This window comes from Bos javanicus, chromosome 19, assembly GCF_032452875.1.
Source record: "Bos javanicus breed banteng chromosome 19, ARS-OSU_banteng_1.0, whole genome shotgun sequence".
Classification (NCBI taxonomy): domain Eukaryota; kingdom Metazoa; phylum Chordata; class Mammalia; order Artiodactyla; family Bovidae; genus Bos; species Bos javanicus.
This window is the reverse complement of record NC_083886.1, coordinates 28009404-28032307: the sequence shown is the minus strand read 5'-3', so window position 1 is coordinate 28032307 and position 22904 is coordinate 28009404. Positions and strand designations below refer to the sequence as shown.

The 22904-nt window shown below is 50.9% G+C and overlaps 2 protein-coding genes across 7 annotated transcripts in view; one reads left to right on the top strand and one right to left on the bottom strand.

Moving 5' to 3' along the window:
• Window positions 1-22904, bottom strand: part of PELP1 (proline, glutamate and leucine rich protein 1) — a 48244-nt gene that overhangs the window by 18369 nt on the left and 6971 nt on the right. The window contains exon 1 of one of the 5 annotated variants that reach the window (XM_061390911.1): window positions 18289-18485. The exons of 1 other annotated variant lie outside the window; for it this stretch is intronic. In XM_061390911.1, coding sequence (XP_061246895.1) covers window positions 18289-18351 — 63 coding nt within the window. In that variant the 5' untranslated portion in view covers window positions 18352-18485. Of the gene's footprint in view, window positions 1-2865; window positions 3511-10395; window positions 10486-18288; window positions 18486-22904 lie in introns of those variants that run through there. 3 more of the 5 variants (XM_061390912.1, XM_061390910.1, XM_061390908.1) reach the window with 3 other exon arrangements.
• ARRB2 (arrestin beta 2) lies at window positions 8372-16929 on the top strand. Of its 2 annotated transcripts, XM_061390936.1 has the most exons (15): window positions 8372-8486; window positions 11595-11625; window positions 12212-12272; window positions 12387-12431; window positions 12655-12851; window positions 13132-13191; window positions 13555-13622; window positions 13733-13868; window positions 14086-14170; window positions 14456-14528; window positions 14805-14942; window positions 15650-15733; window positions 15835-15914; window positions 16026-16080; window positions 16369-16929. In XM_061390936.1, the coding sequence occupies exons 1-15, from the start codon at window positions 8464-8466 to the stop codon at window positions 16460-16462; spliced, it is 1230 nt and encodes a 409-aa protein (XP_061246920.1). In that variant the 5' UTR covers window positions 8372-8463; the 3' UTR covers window positions 16463-16929. The 2 variants fall into 2 exon arrangements, with proteins under 2 accessions (XP_061246920.1, XP_061246921.1); XM_061390937.1 differs by lacking the exons at window positions 8372-8486; window positions 11595-11625; window positions 12212-12272; window positions 12387-12431; window positions 13555-13622 and having other exon boundaries at window positions 12732-12851.

The window sequence follows — 22904 nt, the reverse complement described above, 5'->3', positions numbered from 1 at the left end:
TATTTTTCTCTTTCTGACTTACTTCACCCGGTATAATAGGTTTTAGGTTCATCTATCTCATTAGAATTGACTCAAATGCATTCCTTTTTATGGCCGAATAATACTCCATTCAAAGCCCAGTTGTGTGGGTACTAAGTGTATATGAAAAATGAATATATAATTTCAATATGGTGTAATAAAGAGTAGCCAATCATAGGTAGTTTGGAAAGGTTTCCGAAAGGCAGTGACAAACATTAAGTTGAAAAGATGTGGGGGATTGGGGCTGGGGTGGGGAATGGAGAAGCAGCTCAGGGAGGGTTTCCAAGCAGAGGACAGTAAGTGCAAAGGCGGAGTCAGGAAAGTCCAGGTGCTTAAAGATTTTAAGAGGCAAGAAACAGGATCAGCTCTGGGAAATGGATTAAAAGAGCAAGACTGAGAGCAAGATCAGTTAGGAGACCAGTCGCTAGGACGCAAGCCAGAAATTGTGAGCTAAGGTTAGTTCCATTCTGGAACTACTGAGTTTACAGTACGTGTGGGAAAGCAAAGTTGGTGATTTAAGCAGACGGATGCGTCAATCAATGGATCGCTTTGTCTCTCAAGCTCCAGGCCTATTTACTTACCCTCAATTCTCATCTCAACTAGAAATTCTCCAAGGAAAACAATAGTATCTTACTTATCTACCTGGATAAGTAGCTGCTGCTGCTACTGCTAAGTCGCTTTAGTCATGTCCGACTCTGTGCGACCCCATAGACGGCAGCCCACCAGGCTCCCCCGTCCCTGGGATTCTCCAGGCAAGAACACTGGAGTGGGTTGCCATTTCCTTCTCCAATGCATGAAAGTGAAAAGTTAAAGTGAAATCGCCCAGTCGTGTCCGACTCTTAGTGACCCCATGGACTGCACTACCAGGGTCCTCCATCAATGGGATTTTCCAGGCAAGAGTACTGGAGTGGGGTGCCATTGCCTTCTCTGGATAAGTAGCTACGTAACAGTAAATGTCCGTTGAATGAAAATCTACAGGGAAGTGAAGGAAACCCACCACATGGTTCCCCATACTGAGAATGCAATGTAACACAACACAAGTAGAAAAAAATTCAAGGCAAGATATACCCCAAAATATAATACAGGCAATAATAAAGGGGTGTTCAACAACACCCTTAGCTTCTTCACTCAAAATACTTCTAAGGGAACGGAGGGTAGGGAAGGGATGGGCCGGGAGTTTGGGACTAGTAGATGCAAACTATTACATATAGGCTGGATAGACAAGGTCCTACTGTGTAGCACAGGAAACCATATTCAACATTCTGGGATATAAAAAAGAATGTGTATGTAACTGAGTCACTCTGCTGTACAGCATAAATTGATACATTGTAAATCAACTATACTTCAATTAAAAATCAATGTTTCTAGACTTCAGACACTTAAAAAGAATATAAGCAAGACATTAAGTTCATGTAGTTCACCCTGAGGGAGAAGGGGAAGACTTGAAAGAGATGATGAAGGAAATCACACATTTACAGGCAGAAGAGGTGATAATATTTCAGGAACACTTAGGAACCACATGAACCACTGGGCTGAGCTACCAGAGGCACAGTCCTGTCACCCTCAAAGAGGACTAATGTTAATAAAAATAAATGAGGTCGTCGCTGATAAATTTGGGGCTAGATTATTATTATTATTTCAAAGATCATTGAAACACCCAGCAGGTTGTGACAAGCCTCTTCCTGGAAGGAAGCACACAGCTGGGAAGGTCCGAGTAACAAAGGTGGGACAAGGAAGACCTCATGTACCTGAGTCTTAAAGGATGGTAGAATTTGGGGGAGGGTAAGGGGGAGAAAGATGAAGCACAGCAGATAATATTAAAAGTGAACCTATCATAGGTTAGACAGTTATGTCTTATTAGTATCTCAGTCAGATAATGGGGGTTCAAGCCAGTATGGGGGCAATGGGAAAGATATGGAAAGGATATGGAAAGCTACATAAAGGATAAAATCAAAAGGACTTAACAGACTGCATAAAGAGGTGTTTGAGCAAGACGAAAGTGTCTAGAATGACATCTGGGTTTCAAGCTTACATCACTGAATGGATGTTAGGTTCTACTCTGTACAATCCAAAGAACCTTCTAAGCTAGTCTACAAAGTGCTGCGTGACCTGTCCACAGACTACCCACCTCATCGCACCCACTCTCTTCCTCTCCATCTCTAACCCCAAGCACCACGCCCTTCTTTTCAGTTCCTACCAAAGGACCTTCCCACGGAAGCTTTACGCTGACCGAACTGCCTCTTCCGCTTTCTTCCCCTACCAAACCCCCTACTCATCCTTGAGGATCTCAGCTTAAACTCTGGTACCTCAGAAAAATCTCTCAGTGTTCCAGATTAGATAAGAGGGCTATACAATTCTATACAATTGTATGGAATTATCGTATACCACTGTACAATTCTCACAGTGTTTCATAACATTTTGTTCATTGCCATCGCATCTGTAACTGGAGCGCTCAGGATATGGCCCTCAGTAAGAGCTCAGTAAGTATTTGCTGAATACATCTATTCACTCAGTCGAAACAATCCCCAAAACAGATACTGCCGAAGGAAAAAGAAGCTAAAGATCATACATCTAGTACGTGAGCGGGCCTGGGATCGAACCCATTCATAAGCGTCTACCGATAACCTAGCAACAGAGAAAACGAGGTCCCTCCTCTTCCTTGAGTTTCTTCTACTCAAGGCTGACAAAGAAGGGAGTGAATCGCGTCCAGATACCTGGATCCGCCTTCTGACCCCAGCTCTCCTTCCCTCTACCCGCCACTGCATGCAGCTACAGTGCAATAAGACCCCGGCGCAAAATAAGCTGAGCCAACCAACAGGGCCGCGGTCCTGCGGTCTACGGACTCACCTGGGCCCCGCCCACCGTCCCGTGTAGCCGCAATAAGCACATGAGCCCCGGCAAATGTGGGGCCGAGCGGGCTGGGGGATGCACGGGAGCAACAGCGGACCCCGTTCGCGGCTGCAGCAACCCCGACACGCTCTCCAGCAGCATCAGGCGGAGACGTGGACCCGAGCCCACCGCCGAGAGACCCCCGGGCCCGCCGGGAACCGCAGCCGCGGAACCCGCAGAAGGCCCACTGAGAACGGCTGCCGCCATCTTCAACTGGGCTCTAGTGGTGGCGTGGCGCGATGACGCAAACACACCGCGACGGATGCCTCGAGGGGAGGAGTCGTGAGGAGGGGGCCCTGGTCCTGCGCATTGGACTCCGCGCGCCTGCTGAGAGTGAGCATGTGCGGCGTGGAAGTGCCAGGACTCAAGGCCGGGCAGATGGGCCGGGTAGACGACCGGCTCGGGGCGGGCCGTGGGGCTTAAAGAACACGTGGTCAAGACTAAAGGCGCCAGAATCCAAAAGCTAACCTTTAATGCAACGGAGCTTCTGGACACTTTCCATCCAGACATCACTGCTACCTAAGGAACTTGTCTCCTTGACTGAAATCATAGACATTGTTAACTACATTTACAACGAGAGAAATGATACAATACACTCGCCTTGCAAAACAAATTCAAACAAAGAGGGCATAAAGTTAAAAAAAAAAAAAAAAGGAACTCACCCTCCACGTTTTCATACTGTTCATGGGGTTCTCAAGGCAAGAATACTGAAGTGGTGTGCTATTCCCTTCTCCAGTGGACCACTTTGGCCACCTGATGTAAAGAGCTGACGCATTTGAAAAGACCCTGATGCTGGGAAAGATTGAGGGCAGGAGGAGAAGGGGACGACAGAAGATGAGATGATTGGATGGCATCACCGACTCGATGGACATGGGTTTGGGTGGACTCTGGGAGTTGGTGATGGACAGGGGAGCCTGGTGTGCTGTGGTTCATGGGGTCGCAAGGAGTCAGACACGACTGAGCGACTGAACTGAACTGAACTGAACCCTCCACCTAAGTCTTTACCCCAGTAATGGGCATACTTTCCTAATATTAGCCTACGCACAAACACATAAATACAGAGTTTATTTTATAATAGTTTCATTCCGTGCATTTAGGCCTTAAGCTGCTTCGAATTTACTTTAAGGTATGCGAAGTATATAACTTTTTTCCCTAAATGGATAGCCAACTGTCCCAACTCTATCTAGTGAATCTGCCATTAGTTCTCCACGGGCTTGAAGTAACACCACGTTAGACTGTGTGTGCACGCTCAGTTGCTTCAGTCCTTCCAGTCATGCACTCTTTGTGACCCCAGGGACCACAGCCAGCCAGGCTCCTCTGTCCATGGGATTTTCCCAGCAAGAAAACTGGAGTAGGTTGCCACGCTCTCCTCCAGGGGATCTTCCCCACCCAAGGATCCAACCTGAGTCCCTGCACTGCAGGTGGATTCTTTACCACTGAGCAATGGAGGAAGCCCCCCACATGGGTCTGTATCTGGACACTATTCTGTTTCACTGATATATTTATTATGATTGCACCCATAACACTATTTTAATTATCATAACATAATAAACTTGTAAGACAAATGCCCACTCTACTCCAGTTTTTCAGAATTTTCCTGACTACACTTGAAAGTTGATTCTTTTTATTATGTTTAAAATTCGGTTCCCTTCCAAAAAAGTCTCATTGTTATTTTGATATGGCATTATACTTACAGACAATATGAGGGAAAATGATGTCTCTATAAAATGATGGTTTTTCCCACCACCATTATATGGTATAACTCTTTCATTTTTTCTGGCCTTCTTTAATATCTTCCTAAAGGGAACGTGTCATGCAAAGATGGGCTCAATAAAAGACAGAAATGGTATGGACCTAACAGAAGCAGACAATATTAAGAAGAGGTGGCAAGAATGCACAGAAGAACTGTACAAAAAAGATCTTCATGACCCAGGTAATCACGAAGGTGTGATCACTCACCTAGAGCCACACATCCTGGAATGTGAAGTCAAGTGGGCCTTAGAAGTATCACTACAAACAAAGCTAGTGGAGGTGATGGAACTCCAGTTGAGTTATTTCAAATTCTGAAAGATGATGCTGTGAAAGTGCTGCACTCAATGTGCCAGCAAGTTTGGAAAACTCAGCAGTGGCCACAGGACTGAAAAACGTCAGTTTTCATTCCAATCCCTAAGAAAGGCAATGCTAAAGAATGCTCAAACTACCACACAATTGCACTCATCTCACAGGCTAGTAGAGTAATGCTCAAAATTCTCCAAGCCAGGCTTCAACAGTATGTGAACCATGAACTTCCAGATGTTCAAGCTGGATTTAGAAAAGGCAGAGGAATCAGAGATCCAATTGCCAAAATCCGTTGGATCATGGAAAAAGCAAGAGAGTTCCAGAAAAACATCTATTTCTGCTTTATTGTCTATGCCAAAGCCAAAGTTTATTGTGGATCACAATAAACTGTGGAAAATTCTGAACGAGATAGGAATACCAGACCACCTGACCTGCCTCTTGAGAAATCTGTATGCAGATCAGGAAGCAACAGTTAGAACTGGACATGGAACAACAGACTGGTTCCAAATAGGAAAAGGAGTAAGTCAAGGCTGTATATTGTCACCCTGCTTATTTAACTTATATGCAGAGTACATCATGAGAAACGTTGGGCTGGAAGAAGCACAAGCTGGAATCAAGATTGCCCAGAGAAATATCAATAACCTCAGATATGCAGATGACACTACCCTTATGGCAGAAAGTGAAGAAGAACTAAAGAGCCTCTTGATGAAAGTGAAAGAGAAGAGTGAAAAAGCTGGCTTAAAGCTCAATATTCAGAAAACAAAGATCATGGCATCTGGTCCCATCACTTCATGGCAAAGAGATGGAGAAACAGTGGAAACAGTGGCAGACTTTATTTGGGGGGGTTCCAAAATCACTGCAGATGGTGACTGCAGCCATGAAATTAAAAGATGCTTACTCCTTGGGAGAAAAGTTATGACCAACCTAGACAGAATATTAAAAAGCAGAGACATTACTTTGCCAACAAAGGTCCATCTAGTCAAGGCTATGGTTTTTCCAGTAGTCATGTATGGATGTGAGAGTTGGACTATAATGAAAGCTGAGTGCTGAAGAATTGATGCTTTTGAACTGTGGTGTTGGAGAAGACTCTTCAGAGTCCCTTGAACTGCAAGGAAATCCAACCAGTCCATCCTAAAGGAAATCAGTCCTGAATATTCACTGGAAGGACTGATGTTGAAGCTGAAACTCCAATACTTTGGCCACCTGATGGGAAGAGCTGACTCATTTGAAAAGACCCTGATGCTGGGAAAGATTGAAGGCAGGAGGAGAAGGGGACGACAGAGGATGAGATAGTTGGATGGCATCATTGACTCAATGGACATGAGTTTGAGTGATCTCTGGGAGGTGGTGATGGACAGAGAGCCCTGGCGAGCTTCAGTCCACCGGGTGGCAGAGTCGGACACGACTGAACGACAACTGAACTGAAAGTTGTCTTTACGTTAGTATTTTTTTTAATACGGTAGCTGTAATGCCATGCAAATCACAGCCTTTCAGTTCCAAAATCACTTTAGATATGTAGCAGTATAGATCTCATTACCTTCTGGTCATGACCCTTTGACATAAATGATTCACGAGTCGAAAAGAAATGTACCAGCTAAAGTTTGAAGAGGGTGAAAGATGAGCTTAGAAGGGTAGGAGAACTGGAGGTGGGAGGGGGCAGCTGGTAAGGCCTGCATTTGACCTTAAAGATTATCTCAGAAACTTGTGTACATTACTTTTTGTTGCACAGAAAAGTGGAGAAGAATGAAGTCAGTTCATTTGGTGAAGATGAGGGAATATGGGAAAACAGATGGAAGAAGGAGAATACCTTAGCTTCTTAAGTCCAAAATGTCCATCATTCATCATCCTTCCCCAGTCTATTCAATTTTGCCCTAGAAATGACTCTTCAGCCTGGTCCCCCTTCTCCCTTCCATTCTATTGTTCATCTTCTCTCCTTGATTAGTTTCAGTCTATGACAGTGTGCCTCACTCCCTTCACCCTCCACACTGCCCAGAATTATCTTCCGAAAGGAGAAGTCTCATCATGCCACTCCACTTCTTGCCTTAAAGAGCGGATCCACTACTGGATCCACGTGTCCTCCTGCAGGGGAGGCTCCTGGCTCTTTTCTTTAGCTGCTGAGGTGCTCCTGCTCAGTCATGTCTGACTCTTTTTCGACCTCATGGACTGTAGCCTGCCAGGCTTCTCTGTCCATGGGATTTTCCAGGCAAGAATACTGGAGTGGGTTGTCATTTCCTACTCCAGGGGATCTTCCCGACCCAGGGATCGAACCCACATCTCCTGCATTGGTAAGCGGATTCTTTACCACTCCATCACCTAGGAAGCCTCATTCCTTTACCTGCTATACAAAATCCTTCACGCTCTGTTCCAGTCATCCTCTTCAGCCTTCTGTCTCCTGCCCTCTACCCCCACAGACACCTCATTATAGGATGTGCCTTGCTCTTCTCTCTCTTTGAAATACCATTTCTCAACTTCTGCCCCCCCTTCAGAAAGATTATCCTCAAATGTCCCCTCCTCTGGACAGCCTGCACTGCCTCCATCCCTCCCCCAGCCAAGCTCTTGGAGTCACTTTGTCTTCTGAGTCATACCTCTATTACAGCATTCCTGGAATCATAATACCTCTTCATATGTCTCCTCAACCATACGAGGAAGGCAGGGGCGATGTTAATTCATGTCTGAGTTCCCATTGCCTAGTATAGTGATTAGCACAAAATAGACATGGATAGATGTATGGACGGATGTATGCATGAATGGATGTTAACTTGGATGAATGGATGGAGAATAGTAGAGAATTTAGAAGTAACCCTGCGAAGATCAAAGAGAGACACCAGAGGGAGCTGACACACCACAATAAAGAAGTGGGAGGGAGGGCCAAAGACAGCTACAAGCTCTGGGGTGAGCGGCGCGCAATAGGCGAGCATCACGCAACTGGAACCGCCCACCCACCTGTGCATCCCCTTATCCTCCTTCCTAGACTGTGTTAGAGCTCACCCACCGCCCCCACCACCCCCGTAGCCTCCAACGCCACCGAGAAAGCAAACAAAGGGGAGGGAACCCCTGCAGGGTGCTTGATGCAGGGAGCCAATCAGAATGCTTTAATCTCCTGGAAGGCGGGCGCCTTCTTTTGAGGGTGCCCAGTCAGTTCCTAAACTGGTGCGGAGGGGCGGAGAGATGGGCGGGAGGAGCAGGGTGTAGAGACCGCGCGCGGGGAGGGATCCCTCGGCAGGGGTGGGGATGGAGGGCGGAGGGGGGCGGGCGGAGCCAATCAGCGCGCGTGCCTGTGAGGAGAGGGAGGGCAGTGCCGTGGCGCGCGCGATCCGGGCTGACGCATCTGGACTCCATTCCCCAGATCCAAGTTGGGAGGGGGGAAGGAGAGGCGGGGGTAGTGGAGAGCGCGCGGGGGCGCGCGTGCGCAGTGGCGCGGGGAGGAGCAGGGACCTGGCAGCGGGCTAGGAGGCTGTGAGCTATCCGCGAACCGGGCGGGCGGCGGGCGCGCGCACCATGGGGGAGAAACCCGGGACCAGGTAAGAGAGGTGGGGCCATTCGGCGGGACGTGGGCGGCGGCACCGGGCGGGTGCCGGGAAGGTCCCCAGGCAGGAACACCGGGGAGAGAATCCGGGGGCCGGACGCCTGGGTCCCTAGGGGACAGCCATCCGGGGCCGCACGCCTAGGTCCTCGAGGATAATGAGGGGAAGGCATGCCACAGCCCCTGCAGAAAGCGAGGGCTGAATATCAAGAAACCTGCATCGGGGTTTTCGCAGAGATGTGGGGGGCCGGACGACTGGGTTCTCCGGTGCAGCCTGCGTTGCAGGGGCGGAGGAATGAGCAGGTGGCCGGCCCGGAGGGGACGGGTGTGGGCAGACTAGATGCTGGGGCGGGATCCCCCCAAGACTCGTGCCCAGCCACTTGAAAGCCTCCTATCCAGTACCCCACAGGCAGTCGGGCTGCCCCCACCGGTCCCAAGGGTCGGGTGGCTCTGCTTCCAAACTTCTGCTTTCCCCCGGGTTGCTAGGAGCAACAGCTTCATTTTGGGGGAGCAAAGAGTGCTTGGCGACCCTCCCCAATTCTGGGCCTTATCCCTCTTCCCGTGAGTGAGGGGAGGCTGTATCTGCCCAGGGCACGCCATCCACTCCCCGGATGTTTTCTGTGCAATCGAGGCTCCTTCCTTCCACTGACACCCCGAGTTCTCTTTTTTGGTCTCTAGCAAAATCCACTTCCTGTTGTGACCCAACACCTCCGGGGGTGAATGCCTGAGTCTCTGGGGAGCAGGAGCAAAAGAGGAAAAAGATTGGGGCTATTTGCTTCTCTCCAGAGAGGATCAGAAAGGGGGGCCTGGTTCTGAGCTGTCACTTGTTCTGCAAAACATTTTACCAGCCCCACAGCTCCCCAACCATAGAGTAGGAAATCACAGGTTCCCGAGCACCCAGTCGACTGATACTCGCGAGGTGATCAGAGGGAGCACTGGTGTCCTGGATTAGGGGTTAAACACAGCAAAAGGGGAAGTCGCTGACTTGAGGGAGGCCCCAGATTTCCGTTATGTGGTTCAGGGAGGGGGACAGATGGACCACACGGGGACTGCTGACTTGGCACAATTCCTCCTACCTCCATCAAATTCTGGGCCACAGGAAATGGAGAGAATAGCAGGAAGTGTGATGGGGCATCTGCTTCTGCTGCACCCCCCTCCCCCTGACCCACTGGGCACCTCTCAGGTCACCCCGACACTCCGCCTTCTTGGCCAGCCTCAGTGTACACATGCTTACTCCTCCCTAGCCGGCAGGAGGTTGGCTGGGTTAGGATCCAAAGGGCAGGTGCCCTGCAGCTGCTTCAGGGCAATTATTCCAGAACCACACTCCAGTTGTCCAACGGACTGTGGCTGTCCCAACCCTCTGCCAAGGACTCCTAATAGGAAGAAACACTGGGACAGAGAGGAAAACCAGAAGCAAAGGGGAGGGAGAGCTGAAGGCTGCCACAGCAGTCAGCCCCCAGGTGGGGACAAGAGATAGGGTGCTTATCCTAGTTCCCACCATACCAGTGTCTACCCTCCTTTCCTGGATGGGGGTACCTGGGGGCCTCTGTACCCTATGCCTTATGGTCTTTGGATAGCTTGGCCTTCTGGGAAGAAGGGGCATGTGACGTTACAGTGGATGGGCCAGGTGGCAGGATTTTAGTTTCTACTACCTGGGGACCCTTCCCAGGTGTCACTGCTGAGGCAGACTGGATTGGTAGGAGTAAGGTGGGGCAGCAAAGAACAGGCCCACAAGTGGCCAGGGCACAGGGGTTGCCAGACATCTCCCTATCCTCCCAGCAGTGGGTGGAGTCCAGGCTTAGACCTTTTCAGCAACCAGAAAGCGAAATCTCCTTCACTCCAACAAACATAATGCCAAGAACAGAGGCAGGATAGTACAATCATTTAGTGATGAAGAGCCAGAGTACCTCTGTCTGTACCCGAATTCCACCATTTACACTCTCCGTGACCTCAGGCAAAATACTTGACCTCTCCTGGGCTTCAGTTTCCTCACCTGTAAAATAGGAATATTAGGACCTCCATCACTGGGTTGCTAAGAGTATTAAATGCGATAACACATCCGAAACACTTGCAACGCTACAGGGCATGAACCATTCACCCAATAAATGTTAGGAAGCATCATGGTGTCTGGCTTATGGCTGGAACTATGCTGGGGATGCCTAAATCGGTAAGGCCTCTGCTGCTCACAGTCTCGTGAAACAGATACACAGCTAACTGCATGTTATCACACTACATGTGTGCTAAGTCACTCAGTCGTGTCCAGTTCTTTGTGACCCCACGGCCTGCAGCCCACCTGGCTCCTCTGTCCATGGGATTCTCCAGGCAAGAATACTGGAGTGGGTTGCCATGCCCTCCTCCAGGGGATCTTCCTGACCCAGGGATCGAACCCTTGTCTCTTACCTCTCCTGCATTGGCAGGCGGGTTCTTGACCACTAGCACCACCTGGGAAGCCCTATCACACTACAGGTGAAGCATAAACAAGGTGTGACAGAAACCCCAAAAAAGGGAGTGACTAGAGTGGGGCTGGATCTACTTTCTAAAGGAGGTGACATCTGAGCTGGGCCTTGAAAGACAAATAACCTTTTAAGCTGCTGAGATCAGAGACAGGGACAGTTGGAGGTTAATGGAGAGTAGGGTCACACTTAGGAACTGCCCATAATAGAAATCAATTTAGAGCCATTGCTCTTTCCAGTACTCCAGCTCTTGTGGGAGGTGGAGACCAGAGATGGAAAGAGGAAGAGGTCTTATACAACCTGCAACCTGCCCATTCAGGTCCCCCTGGAGGAGATCCTCTGGGAAGAGCCTGAGCAGTTCCTCTGGCAACCGGAGGCCATTGCCAGGGGAGGAGGGGAACTAGTGAGGGTGGAGCAAGGGTGTTGCCATGGCAACCAGCTTGGAGGGGCTGCCATGCTGGGATTATTAAGGACTTGTGGTTACCTGTCCTTCTGGGGAGAAGTGGGACGGGGTAGGGCTGGGTAAAGCCCCAAAGCCGCCAGGGAATCTCGGGTGAGCTCTGCCTTCTCAGGCCAGGGAGGGACAAGGTCCTGGCACTGGGGTCCCTGCTGAGCCTGAGGCAGGCAGTGGGTTTCCCTTTCTGTTTTGTTAGGGTCTTCAAGAAATCGAGTCCTAACTGCAAGGTGAGTCTCCCACAGCGCTTCTCCTCCCAACCCTCCCTGGGCCCTCACAAGGCCTGGCCTGCCCCTAGACGATCCCCAACCCCAAGCTCCCCACTTCCTGTGACAGCTAAGAGCCGACTTCCTTCCCTCCTGAAGCCCCTGGCCGCAAAGGCCTAAGCCAGCCACAGGGCTGGGTGGGGACAGGCTGGGGTCCTAAGTGAGACTCAGGGGGAGGGGCCAGAAGCCCAGGCCTGGAGCCCTCACAGGGGCCAAGCCAGGATGCCTCCCCCAGACTATGGCCTGTTTATCCGAGGTCCTTGAGGGTATCTGGTGAGGCTCTCTAACCACCTGCCTAGGGCCAGGTTCTCCTGGACACACAGACACACCCAACCCACCTGGAACCGGTATTAGGGAGCAGTTAAAAAGCCTCAAGTTCAGCTAGTTGGGGGAAAGCCCACCACTCTCCTCTTGCAACCCTACAAAAACCCAGAGAAACTCTTTCAGAGACCCCCAGCCTGGGAGGCCCAGGGGCAGGGCAGCCACTTTCGAGGGCTCTGAAGCCCTGCCAGCCCCCTACCATTTTCCTGTGACCCTTCTGCGTCCTCAGCTCACCGTGTACCTGGGCAAGCGGGACTTTGTGGACCACCTGGACAAAGTGGATCCTGTAGGTAAGTAAGAGTGCCCAGACGGGAGCATCATGTCCCCTAAGACAGGAGGCAGTTCCTGGGCCCAGGAATGGAGAGGCCCTGACAGGAACTGCACTCCTGTGTCCCCTTCCCCAGATGGTGTGGTGCTAGTGGACCCGGACTACTTGAAGGACCGCAAAGGTACCGGCCCCGAGGCCAGGGGCTTGAGGGAAGGGAGTCAGGAAGGTGGGGCTGGCGCTGAGACGGGCCCCAAGGAGACAGCTGGGGAGCCGAGTCGAAAGCCAGGAGCGGGGTGAGATTCAGGCCGGTGCTATGCTGCCGAGGAAGGAGCAGCTGCTGCTACGAACTGGGGGGACTTTAGGAGGGGGGCTCCTGACCACCCCGCCTTGCCCTCCCTTGCTAGTGTTTGTGACCCTCACCTGCGCCTTTCGCTATGGCCGCGAAGACCTGGACGTGCTGGGCTTGTCCTTCCGCAAAGACCTGTTCATCGCCAACTACCAGGCCTTCCCCCCAACACCCAACCCACCCCGGCCCCCCACCCGCCTGCAGGAGCGGCTGCTGAGGAAGCTGGGCCAGCATGCCCACCCCTTTTTTTTCACAGTGAGGATGCCCCCACCCTCTGTAGAGCAAGGGGTCCGGGACTGTGTTGGGGGGCAGGGGTGAGGCACCTGTTACAAGGTCTGGGAATAACACTGTGGGACCCTAGACCCCCAGATCCCTTCAGGGCCACCCTGCACTCTTAGCCTCTCTGCCTCTTCCCTGGGCCCCCCTCTGTTTTCCTTTCTCATCCCCAGGAGTCCTTCTCCAGCCTCTTAAGTTGAGATTGGGAGGAAGATTTGGGGACTTTCTGGAAGAACTGAACTCTTTTCCTCTGCCACAGATACCCCAGAACCTGCCCTGCTCCGTCACCCTGCAGCCAGGCCCAGAGGATACGGGGAAGGTACGGGAGGAAAAGTGTCCAGCAGGAGCCAGGGGCACACCTGAGGCAGGCTGGGGTGCTGAGGAGACATTAGGGTGGGACTCAGGGCAGGGAAATATGCCCCATGGCGGTGGCCCTGTGGAATGGGCGCGGCCCCTGTCCCCGTGCGATACTGCCTCCTGCTCTTGACCTATGAGGGGAGAAGGGCTCACCTTGCACAGCCCAGACCAAGCCCAGGCCGGAGCTAGGCCTCGGGGAGGCAGAGGGAGACCCAGGCCCTAGGCTCCTCAGACCAGGAGTCCTTGCCCAAGGCGAGGGAAGCAGAAAGAAGGGAGTGGTGGCAGGGACCTTGTGTAAGATGTGACCTTTTCTACCCCCCTTGAGGCCTGCGGGGTAGACTTTGAGATTCGAGCCTTCTGCGCCAAATCACTAGAAGAGAAAAGCCACAAACGGTGAGGGAAGCAACCTCCCCTTGGGCCTGACCCGGACCCCTGTGGAAGGTGGGAACCAGTGTCTGACCCTCCGAAGACTGACCCTCTCACCGCTCACCCCCTGCCCCCAGGAACTCTGTGCGTCTGGTGATCCGAAAGGTGCAGTTTGCCCCAGAGAAACCCGGCCCCCAGCCTTCAGCTGAAACCACACGCCACTTCCTCATGTCTGACCGGTCCCTGCACCTTGAGGCTTCACTGGACAAGGAGGTGGGGTGGCGACACGTGCTGCAGTGCAGGCCCTGGGGGGAGGGCTGGAACCACAGGGCGGGATGATGTTTTCAAAGGAGGTCACCTTTGAGGGTGGGCTTGGGTACCGGCTGGGAGGAGGCCCAGCCCTGTGTGTGTGGCTGGGGTGAGGAGGGGGGCATGCTAATAACAGGACCAGTGAAAACACCCAATTAACCTGACCCCTTCCCCTCAAAAGCTGTACTACCATGGGGAGCCCCTCAATGTCAATGTCCACGTCACCAATAACTCCACCAAGACTGTCAAGAAGATCAAAGTCTCTGGTAGGAGGTGGGGGTTGGAAGGGGGCCTTACGGTGGTCGGGGGTGGTGGGCAGTTTCTGCCAGTGTGGCCTCAAGCATCAGCTCAGCCCCAGGACAGAGCCCACTTTGGGAGACCCACAGGGCTCAAAAACCTCAGGCTGTCTGTCCTGGGATGAGATGGAGGGGCAGTGCGGGTCCTCAGAGGGGCCGGGGCAGTGACGGCCTGGGGCCTGGGTCTGGAGCTAGGTAGGGGGTTGTCTGTACCCCATGCCCAGCGGCTTGGCACCCAGTCCCTTCCCCCCACAGTGAGACAGTACGCCGACATCTGCCTCTTCAGCACCGCCCAGTACAAGTGCCCCGTGGCTCAGGTCGAACAAGAGTGAGTAGCAGAACAGCCCTGGGAAGGGTGGGCCCTGGGAATGTGGGGGCGTGGGTGGTTCTTCTCAAACTGCCTCAGCTTACTAGGGCATTCCCTCCAGTCTGAGGGTGGCTCTGAGCTGCCCGTTTTCTTGAGCAGGTTGAGCCAAAACCTACCCCTTGTGACCCGTGCCCGCAGAGAGGAGGGGCTGGTGATGGGGAGAAGCTGCTGCGGGTGGGAGCTGCCCCCTTGCCCCGCCGGCCCCCTCAGAGCCTCCCTCTCGTCCCCACCCTGCAGTGACCAGGTGTCGCCCAGTTCCACGTTCTGTAAGGTGTACACCATAACCCCGCTGCTCAGCAACAACCGGGAGAAGCGCGGCCTCGCTCTGGATGGGAAGCTCAAGCACGAGGACACCAACCTGGCGTCCAGCACCATGTGAGGGGCAGTCGGCGGGGAGGGGCAGTGGCTGCAGGGCAGGAAACTAGACACCCGTTCTGTGCGGCTGTCCCCGGGGCCAGGGCTCTGTCACTGAACAGATCCCAAACACCTCTCCCGTTCTCAGAGGGAGGCCAGACAAATCAGATACAGGACAGAACATGTAGCGTGTTTAGTGACAGGTGTTAAGGAGAAAATGCAAGGCCGACATGGGAGATATAAAAGGGGAGGGTGGTAGGAGGGATGGGGAGGCCTGATCCAGGTGGATTCTGGGTGAAGATACCAAGGGAGTAGGTAATGTAGAATGTGCAGGGCAGGAGCGCTCCAGGCAGAGGGTACCACAGGCACAAAGACCCTGAGGTGGACCACCCGGGTGTCTGAGGCAGGCCCTCTAAGGGAAACAGCTTCATAAAGTAGGGGCTGGATTTCACCCCTCCCCACCCCTCCACACAACCACACACAGCAAGCCTTGGAGGCCAGCCTGGAAGCCGGAAGTGGGGTCAGAGGGCTGATGGAGAGCAAGACAGTGCAGGGTGGCTGGGTTGCAAGGACTTGAGCTTTTACTGAGAGAGGGATGAGAAGGACCACAGCAGGGTACTTTACATGACATGACCATGCTGGTGTCTGCAGTCCTGCCTCATGGGGGCCCTGGGGTGGGCAGTGGGCAGAGCAGTGGGCTCTGGTCCAACCCCTTCCCCCAACTGCAGTGTGAAGGAGGGTGCCAACAAGGAGGTGCTGGGGATCCTGGTGTCCTACAGGGTCAAGGTGAAGCTGGTGGTGTCTCGAGGCGGGTGAGTGCTGGGCTGGGGGAGCCTGGGGGTGGGGTGTGGCGCAGGGGTCTCCTCTGGCTCTGCACTATCATCTCTTCTTGCCACCTCTCCCCCAACCCCAGGGACGTCTCAGTGGAGCTGCCATTTGTTCTCATGCACCCCAAGCCCCATGATCACATCGCCCTTCCCAGGCCCCAGTCAGGTGAGCCTGCCACCCACCCAAGCCCACAAAGGGAGGGTCTGGAGCAAGGCCAGCAGAGAGGAAAGCTGGTCCTTTTAGCACCCACCCACCCCCCGACTCTCCTCCCCTCAGCTGTTCCTGAAACAGATGCCCCCGTGGACACCAACCTCATTGAATTCGAAACCAAGTAAGAGACTCAGGCCCCACCCCTTCAAGCTTTGACTCTCTGGACAGATTCCTGTAACATTCAGATCTACCCTGTTTTTTTCCCTTTGGGAGGCGGGATGGTTGAAGCATCCAATTGAGAGGACTTAGGCTAATGAGCTGCCAACTACCACCCCTTCTCTGTCCCTTCTGCAAACATCTCCAGTCCCAAGGCTGCTCCGGTGCCTGTCTCTGGGAGGGGAGGGGACTGGGAGGTGGAGGAGGCCGCGGCCTGGGGCCCCCACCTCACCCCCTCCTCTCTACCACCAAGCTATGCCACAGACGACGACATCGTGTTTGAGGACTTTGCCCGGCTGCGGCTCAAGGGGCTGAAGGACGAGGACTATGATGACCAGTTCTGCTAGGAAGGGAGGCTGGAAGAAGGGAGTGGATGGCGGGGCGGGGGACAGGTGGAGGCAGGACCAAGACCCCCACTGTCACTGAGGGGGATCCCAGTCCCTCTTCCCTTCCCCTCCACCCACCAGCTTCCTCGACCAACCCCTCCCCCCCTCCCTGCCCCAGCCCCCACCAGATACGCACTGGACCCAGCTCTTGTGGAACATGGGCATTAATTTTTTGACTTTAGCTGTGCTTCCCCAATCCCCCAGTGGGTGGCAAGCTGTGTTCACACCTCAATTTTTTGGAGGGGGAGCCGAAGAGGAGTGATAGTAGGAAAAGAGGGGGAAAGCACTCCCACATTCAACCTCACACCGACACCCCCTCCTGTCACTCTCTCTGCCTCGCATTCCTTCAGGATGAGACCCTTTGGGGGGCAAGACCACTTCGTTATTTCTGAGCATAAAGAAGAAAATAAACCTTTTAATAGGCTGGAGTGCGTGTGTTTTCTGAGCGGCGTTCAAGGAGCGCACAGTGTGCTCATCCGTGATTGTCAGCTGTGGGTGAGGACTCAGTCCCTTCTCTGCACCCACGTGGCACCTGGCCCACAGGCTGTCAATAAACATTTACAGAATGGCTGAACTGTACCTGTGCCCCAAGGTGAACACAGAAACTTGATTTGGTCAGTCCCGACTCAAAGGCAGTTTGATAAAGCCACAGAGCAAACTCTCTCATTTACAGATGGAATACCAACTCACTTTCCCACAGACTAGATGCTTGTGGGAGGTGGGCAGGGCAGGCCCGTCCCTGTTGGGGCTGACATACACAACCACGGGGTGACCTGTTGTGACTGAGCTGTTTCTACTGCTCTGTGTGGCTGCTCCCACTGTCCGTTCCTGGGGCTCGGCAGGGCCACAGCTGCAGGCAGGAGCTTCATGACTGACATCTCTGTGGAGCCTGGTACTTAAACTGTCACACAGAAGCCAAGGCTTCAGCCAAAGGCAGTCATGCTGCTGTGGACAAGTCCAAGAAGCTACAGCCCACCGCTGCTCCTCTGACGCTCGTCGGGGACTCCCAGAGGCTCAGCCCAAGCCCCTGGCTGGGCTGGAGGGAGGGAGTGATACTCCCGACATCCCTCACCCCCACCACCCACCCCCACTCCTGCAGTCCAACCTTCCTTTTTCTCTTAAGCCTCATTCATTCGTCCCATGAACCATCTTGATTTAAATCCCCATCATATGCTAAAGATAGTACAGGCATGGCAGTGATCAAAACAACCTTGAAATCATTACAATTGCTCCGAAGGAGAAATGCAGCAGCTAGGGAGCTCTGACTGAGGCAAGGGCTGGAGACTGATCTCCCTGGAGGTGGTGGTGACCTTGGAACAGAGCCCTGGAAGATGAGGAGGAAGCCAGTATCCCAGGCAACAGTAACACCATGTGTGAGGGCAGCGGGAACAGAGCACATTTCAGAGGCTGAAAGAGGCCAGAGGGACTGGGACAGAGACATCCGGGGGCAAAGCAGTTCCAGATGAGGCCGGTGAGGCAATGGGGCCCCTCCTACCGGCCTTTAGAGGCTCAGTGGTAAAGAATCCGCCTGCCAATGTGGGAGATGCGGGTTCGATTCCTGGGTTGGGACGATCCCCCTGGAGGAGGAAATGGCAACCCATTCCAGTACTCTTGCCTGGAAAATTCTGTGGACAGAGGAGCCTGGCTGCAGCTCATGGGGTCACAGTCAGTCACAGAGTCAGACAACAACAAAGCATACATGCACGCACATGGCTCATGAAACCTAATTAAATCATGATTTACCCACAGGCTTTAAGTGCCCCCAGAATGCCAGTGACCTTGCTTACCTCTCCACAGTAGCAGTCTATTTGCACACCCTGGTTGTCTTCACACGGAGGAACTGCCATCATCCCTCTGACTCCGGAAACCTGCTCCTTAACCTCGGAGCTCTTGGCCTGTGGACCTCACAGCTTTTCAGGTGAATCCGAATCCTCTGGGGTGCACGATAAAGACACAGAGTCCTAGGCTTCCACCTTCCCCAATTCTGATTCAGTTGGTCCCAGGAGGAATCCATGAATCAGGATTTTGAATTAGAACACAGTTTGAGAAACAAGGTCTTTTTTCTTTTAGCTTAAAAACATTTTTAATGCTTTTAAGAAAGTGAAACATGCACATAGTTAAAAAAAAAAAATCCGCAGGGAAGATAAGCCTCCTTCCTGCCCTTGACCCCTAGCCTCCCATTCCTCATTCCCAGAGGCAGCCAGTATCACCAGTTCCTTGATTACTCTTCCAAAGACATTCTTCAGACACAGTTATACCCATATAACCTATATTTCTCCCTTATTTTAAATATAGATAACAGTAAACAGAACTGGACATGGAACAACAGACTGGTTCCAAATAGGAAAAGGAGTACGTCAAGCTGTATATTGTCACCCTGCTTATTTAACTTATATGCAGAGTACATCATGAGAAACGCTGGGCTGGAGGAAGCACAAGCTGGAATCAAGATTGCCGGGAGAAATATCAATAACCTCAGATATGCAGATGACACCACCCTTATGGCAGAAAGTGAAGAAGAACTAAAGAGCCTCTTGATGAAAGTGAAAGAGGAGAGTGAAAAAGTTGGCTTAAAGCTCAACATTCAGAAAACTAAGATCATGGCATCCGGTCCCATCATTTGAGGCAAATAGATGGGGAAACGGTGGAAACAGCGGCTGACTTTATTTTTTCAGGCTCCAAAATCACTGTAGATGGTGATTGCAGCCATGAAATTAAAAGATGCTTACTGCTTGGAAAGAAAGTTATGACCAACCTAGACAGCATATTAAAAAGCAGAGACATTACTTTGCCAACAAAGGTCCGTCTAGTCAAGGCTATGGTTTTTCCAGTGGTCATGTATGGATGTGAGAGTTGGACTGTGAAGAAGGCTGAGTGCCGAAGAATTGATGCTTTTGAACTGTGGTGTTGGAGAAGACTCTTCAGAGTCCCTTGAACTGCAAGGAGATCCAACCAGTCCATCCTAAAGGAGATCAGTCCTAGATGTTCATTGGAAGGACTGATGTTGAAGCTGAGACTCCAGTATTTTGGCCACCTGATATGAAGAGCTGACTCATTTGAAAAGACCCTGATGCTGGGAAAGTTTGAGGGCAGGAGGAGAAAGGGATGACAGAGGATGAGATGGTTGGATGGCATCACCGACTCAATGGAAGTGAGTTTGGGTGAACTCCGGGAGTTGGTGATGGACAGGGAGGCCTGGCGTGCTGCGGTTCATGGGGTCTCAAAGAGTCGGACATGACTGAGAGACTGAACTGAACTGAACAGCATACTATGCACTCTTCTACACCTGGCTTTTTCCCTTAGTCATGCAACTAGAAGAACATTCCTTTAGCAATCCATATATATCTATCTCATTCTTCATTTATTTATACATTTGGTTGCATCAAGCCTTAGTTGTGGCACATGGGCTCTTGGTTGCAATACACGGGGTTTAGTTGCCCTGTAGTATGTGCGATCTTAGGTCTCTGACCAGCGATCAAACTTGCGCCCCCTGCACTGGAAAACAGATTCTTAACCATTGGGCCACCGTGGAAGTCCTAGATCTCCCTCATTGCTTTAAAGAGTCACCTGGCTTCCACTGCCTAGATGTCATTTACTTTTCAGTTGTCTATCAGTGAATACGAAGGATGTCCACTCTTGCTAATTCAAACACTATTACAATAATTATCCTTGAAGATATGTCTTTTTTCACATGCAAAGTGCATATGTAGAACAAACTGTTAAAAGTAGAATTGGTGGGGGAATTCCCTGGGTGTCCAGTGGTTAAGACTCCTCGTGCTTTCACTGCCGAGGGTCCACTTTCAATCCCTGGTGGGGGAACTAAGATCCCACAAGCCGCAAAACACGACCAAAAAGAAAAAGTAAAATTGGTGGGTCAAAGAGGGTGAGCATCAATACTATATATAAAACAGATAACCAACAAGGACCTAATGTACAGCACAAGGAACACACTCAGTACCTTGTAATAACCTAATATAAAGGAAAAGAATCTGAAAAAGTATATATAGGTGACACAGTGGTAAAGAAACCACCTGACAATGCAGGAGACATAGGTTCAATCCCTGGGTTGGGAAGATCCCCTGGAGAAGGAAACAGCAACCTGCTCCAGCACTCTTGCCTGGAAAATCCCACGGACAGAGGAGCCTGGTGCGTTAATGTCCTTGGGGTTGCAAAAAAAGTCAGAGATGACTTAGCAACTAAACAACAAGGATATAAGAACTTCTCTTGTGGTGCAAGACGTAGCCCCAAAAAAGTATACATACAAAAAAGTGTATGTGTATTTAAAGTGTGTGTATATATATATATATATATATAATTGAATCACTTTTCTGTACACCTGAAACTAACACAACATTATAAATCAACCACACTCCTATCAAAATTTTTTTTTTAATGAGAGAAAAAAGGGTGAGCATCTTTTTGATCCCTGGGTCAAGAAGCTCCCCTGGAGAAGGAAATGGCAACAAACTCCAGTATTCGTGCCTGGAGAATCCCATGGACAGAGGAGCCTGGTGGGCTACAGTCCCTGGGGTCACAAGGAGTCAGACACAACTTTACCAACTAAAGAACAACAACAAAATTGTTGACTACATATTACGATTTAAAAACCCATGAATTTTAAATTGTAATATGTAGTCAGGTACAATCACTTTTTTTTTTTTTTTAATAGCTTCTTGGTTTTTTGTCACAAAATTCTTGCCCCTTCGGTTTTCTCACAATTTAATACTTCCTTTTCTTTCCAGACGAAACTTCAAGATCATCATATCAACCACCATCTCAGCAGCTTCAAATGTTCCTCCTTTCACAAAACACACTCTCAAACCCTACCCTTGGCTCTGCCTAACCAACACCTCACCCTTCTCTGCTCCAACACGGGGTTGCTGAGGCACTGCCAGAGAAAAACTGCACAACCACAGTTACTTGTTCATTCATCACATTTTTTTGCCCATGCTGTGTGGCATGTGGGATCTTAGTTCTTCTCACCAGAGCCCCCTGAGCTGGAAGCCCAGAGACTTAACCACTGGACCGTGGACTTAACCACAAGTCCCTCAAGAAATATTTTTAACACATCCTAGGTGCCAACACCATGTTAAGCGATGGGTACAGATCTGGGCCACTACAAACTTATAGCTTCTAACCTCAGCTGGGCTCTCAATACCTGATAACTCCCAGTCCCCCTCCCCTCCATGTCCCTGATCACCTCCTTTCTCCTTCTCCCACCCTACTCACTTATTTTTCAAACCTTTCTCACATTCAGAGTGATTTCTCCCCCACTCTTCACAGAGATTAGGCTCTAAGGGATAAATGAATCCCATCTCCTACCGACAAGCACTGACACTGTTTCTCCTACACCACTTGCCTCCTCCCGGGCCAGGCTAATCCCTCCATCTGTGCTCAGATCACTCCCCTCCCAACTCCTCTGAGACCCTGATTCAGCAAAATGGCCCCAGCTCGTCAACCTCTGCCTCTCTCTCTACTGATTCTTCCTCCGTGGTAAATAAACCCGCACAGGTCTCTTTCATTAAAGGAAGAAAGGGAGAGAAGAAGGAAGGAAGGAAAGAAGGGAGAGAGAAAGAAAGAAAATCGAAGAAAAAAGCATTCCTCCACACTGGGGGCTCTTTCACAGTAAAGTATTTCTCGAGTTTTTCCTCTCTCACTTTTCATGTTCATTTAATTTTTATTTTCAAAGCTGTATACACACACAGTGGAAGGAGTCAGATACAACTACGAGGCCTATCACAATAAAAGGTAAGCCCCTTCCCTCTCTCCAATTTCTTTCTCCTCACAGGCAACCACTCTCACCTCATCTAGATGTTTCTTTTGGTATTTACTCCGTATCTCCAAACAACAAGTTCATTTTGCTACTTCTTCATGCTTCCTGCCATGTAAGGTGAAGTCTGAGCCCCTTTCACCATCCCCGCTGCTCCAGCATGGGATACTCTCTCAAGAGCATTCTGTCAACATTCAGGATTTATTGCAAATGTTCTCTGGAGCTGCACTATGTGGTATGTTCTGATTACCCTTCTCTACTTGCACAACTGTTTCCCCTGAACAACTGTCATCTTTAAAAGTTGTTTATTCTCTGAATTTATCATTAATTCTGCACTATATTCTCCTCCAAAAGAAATCTATGTATCCTCTCAATTCATTCAAAACAAAACAGATGTGATCTCTGTCTCCTTGAAAAAAAAAGCCGTCTAACTTGGGTCTAACTCTAGTCACCTTCTGAGAAGCATACTTGGGAGACAAACTTGAGACCCTGTACATATCAAAATGTCCTTATTCTGTCTTTGTTATTTATAGTTGAGCTGTTGTGACAGTCTAGATATCCCCCAAAATCTAATCTATTCTCCCATGGTGTTAGAAAAATATTGATAGTCAACCACTTAAGTAAGGACTGGAT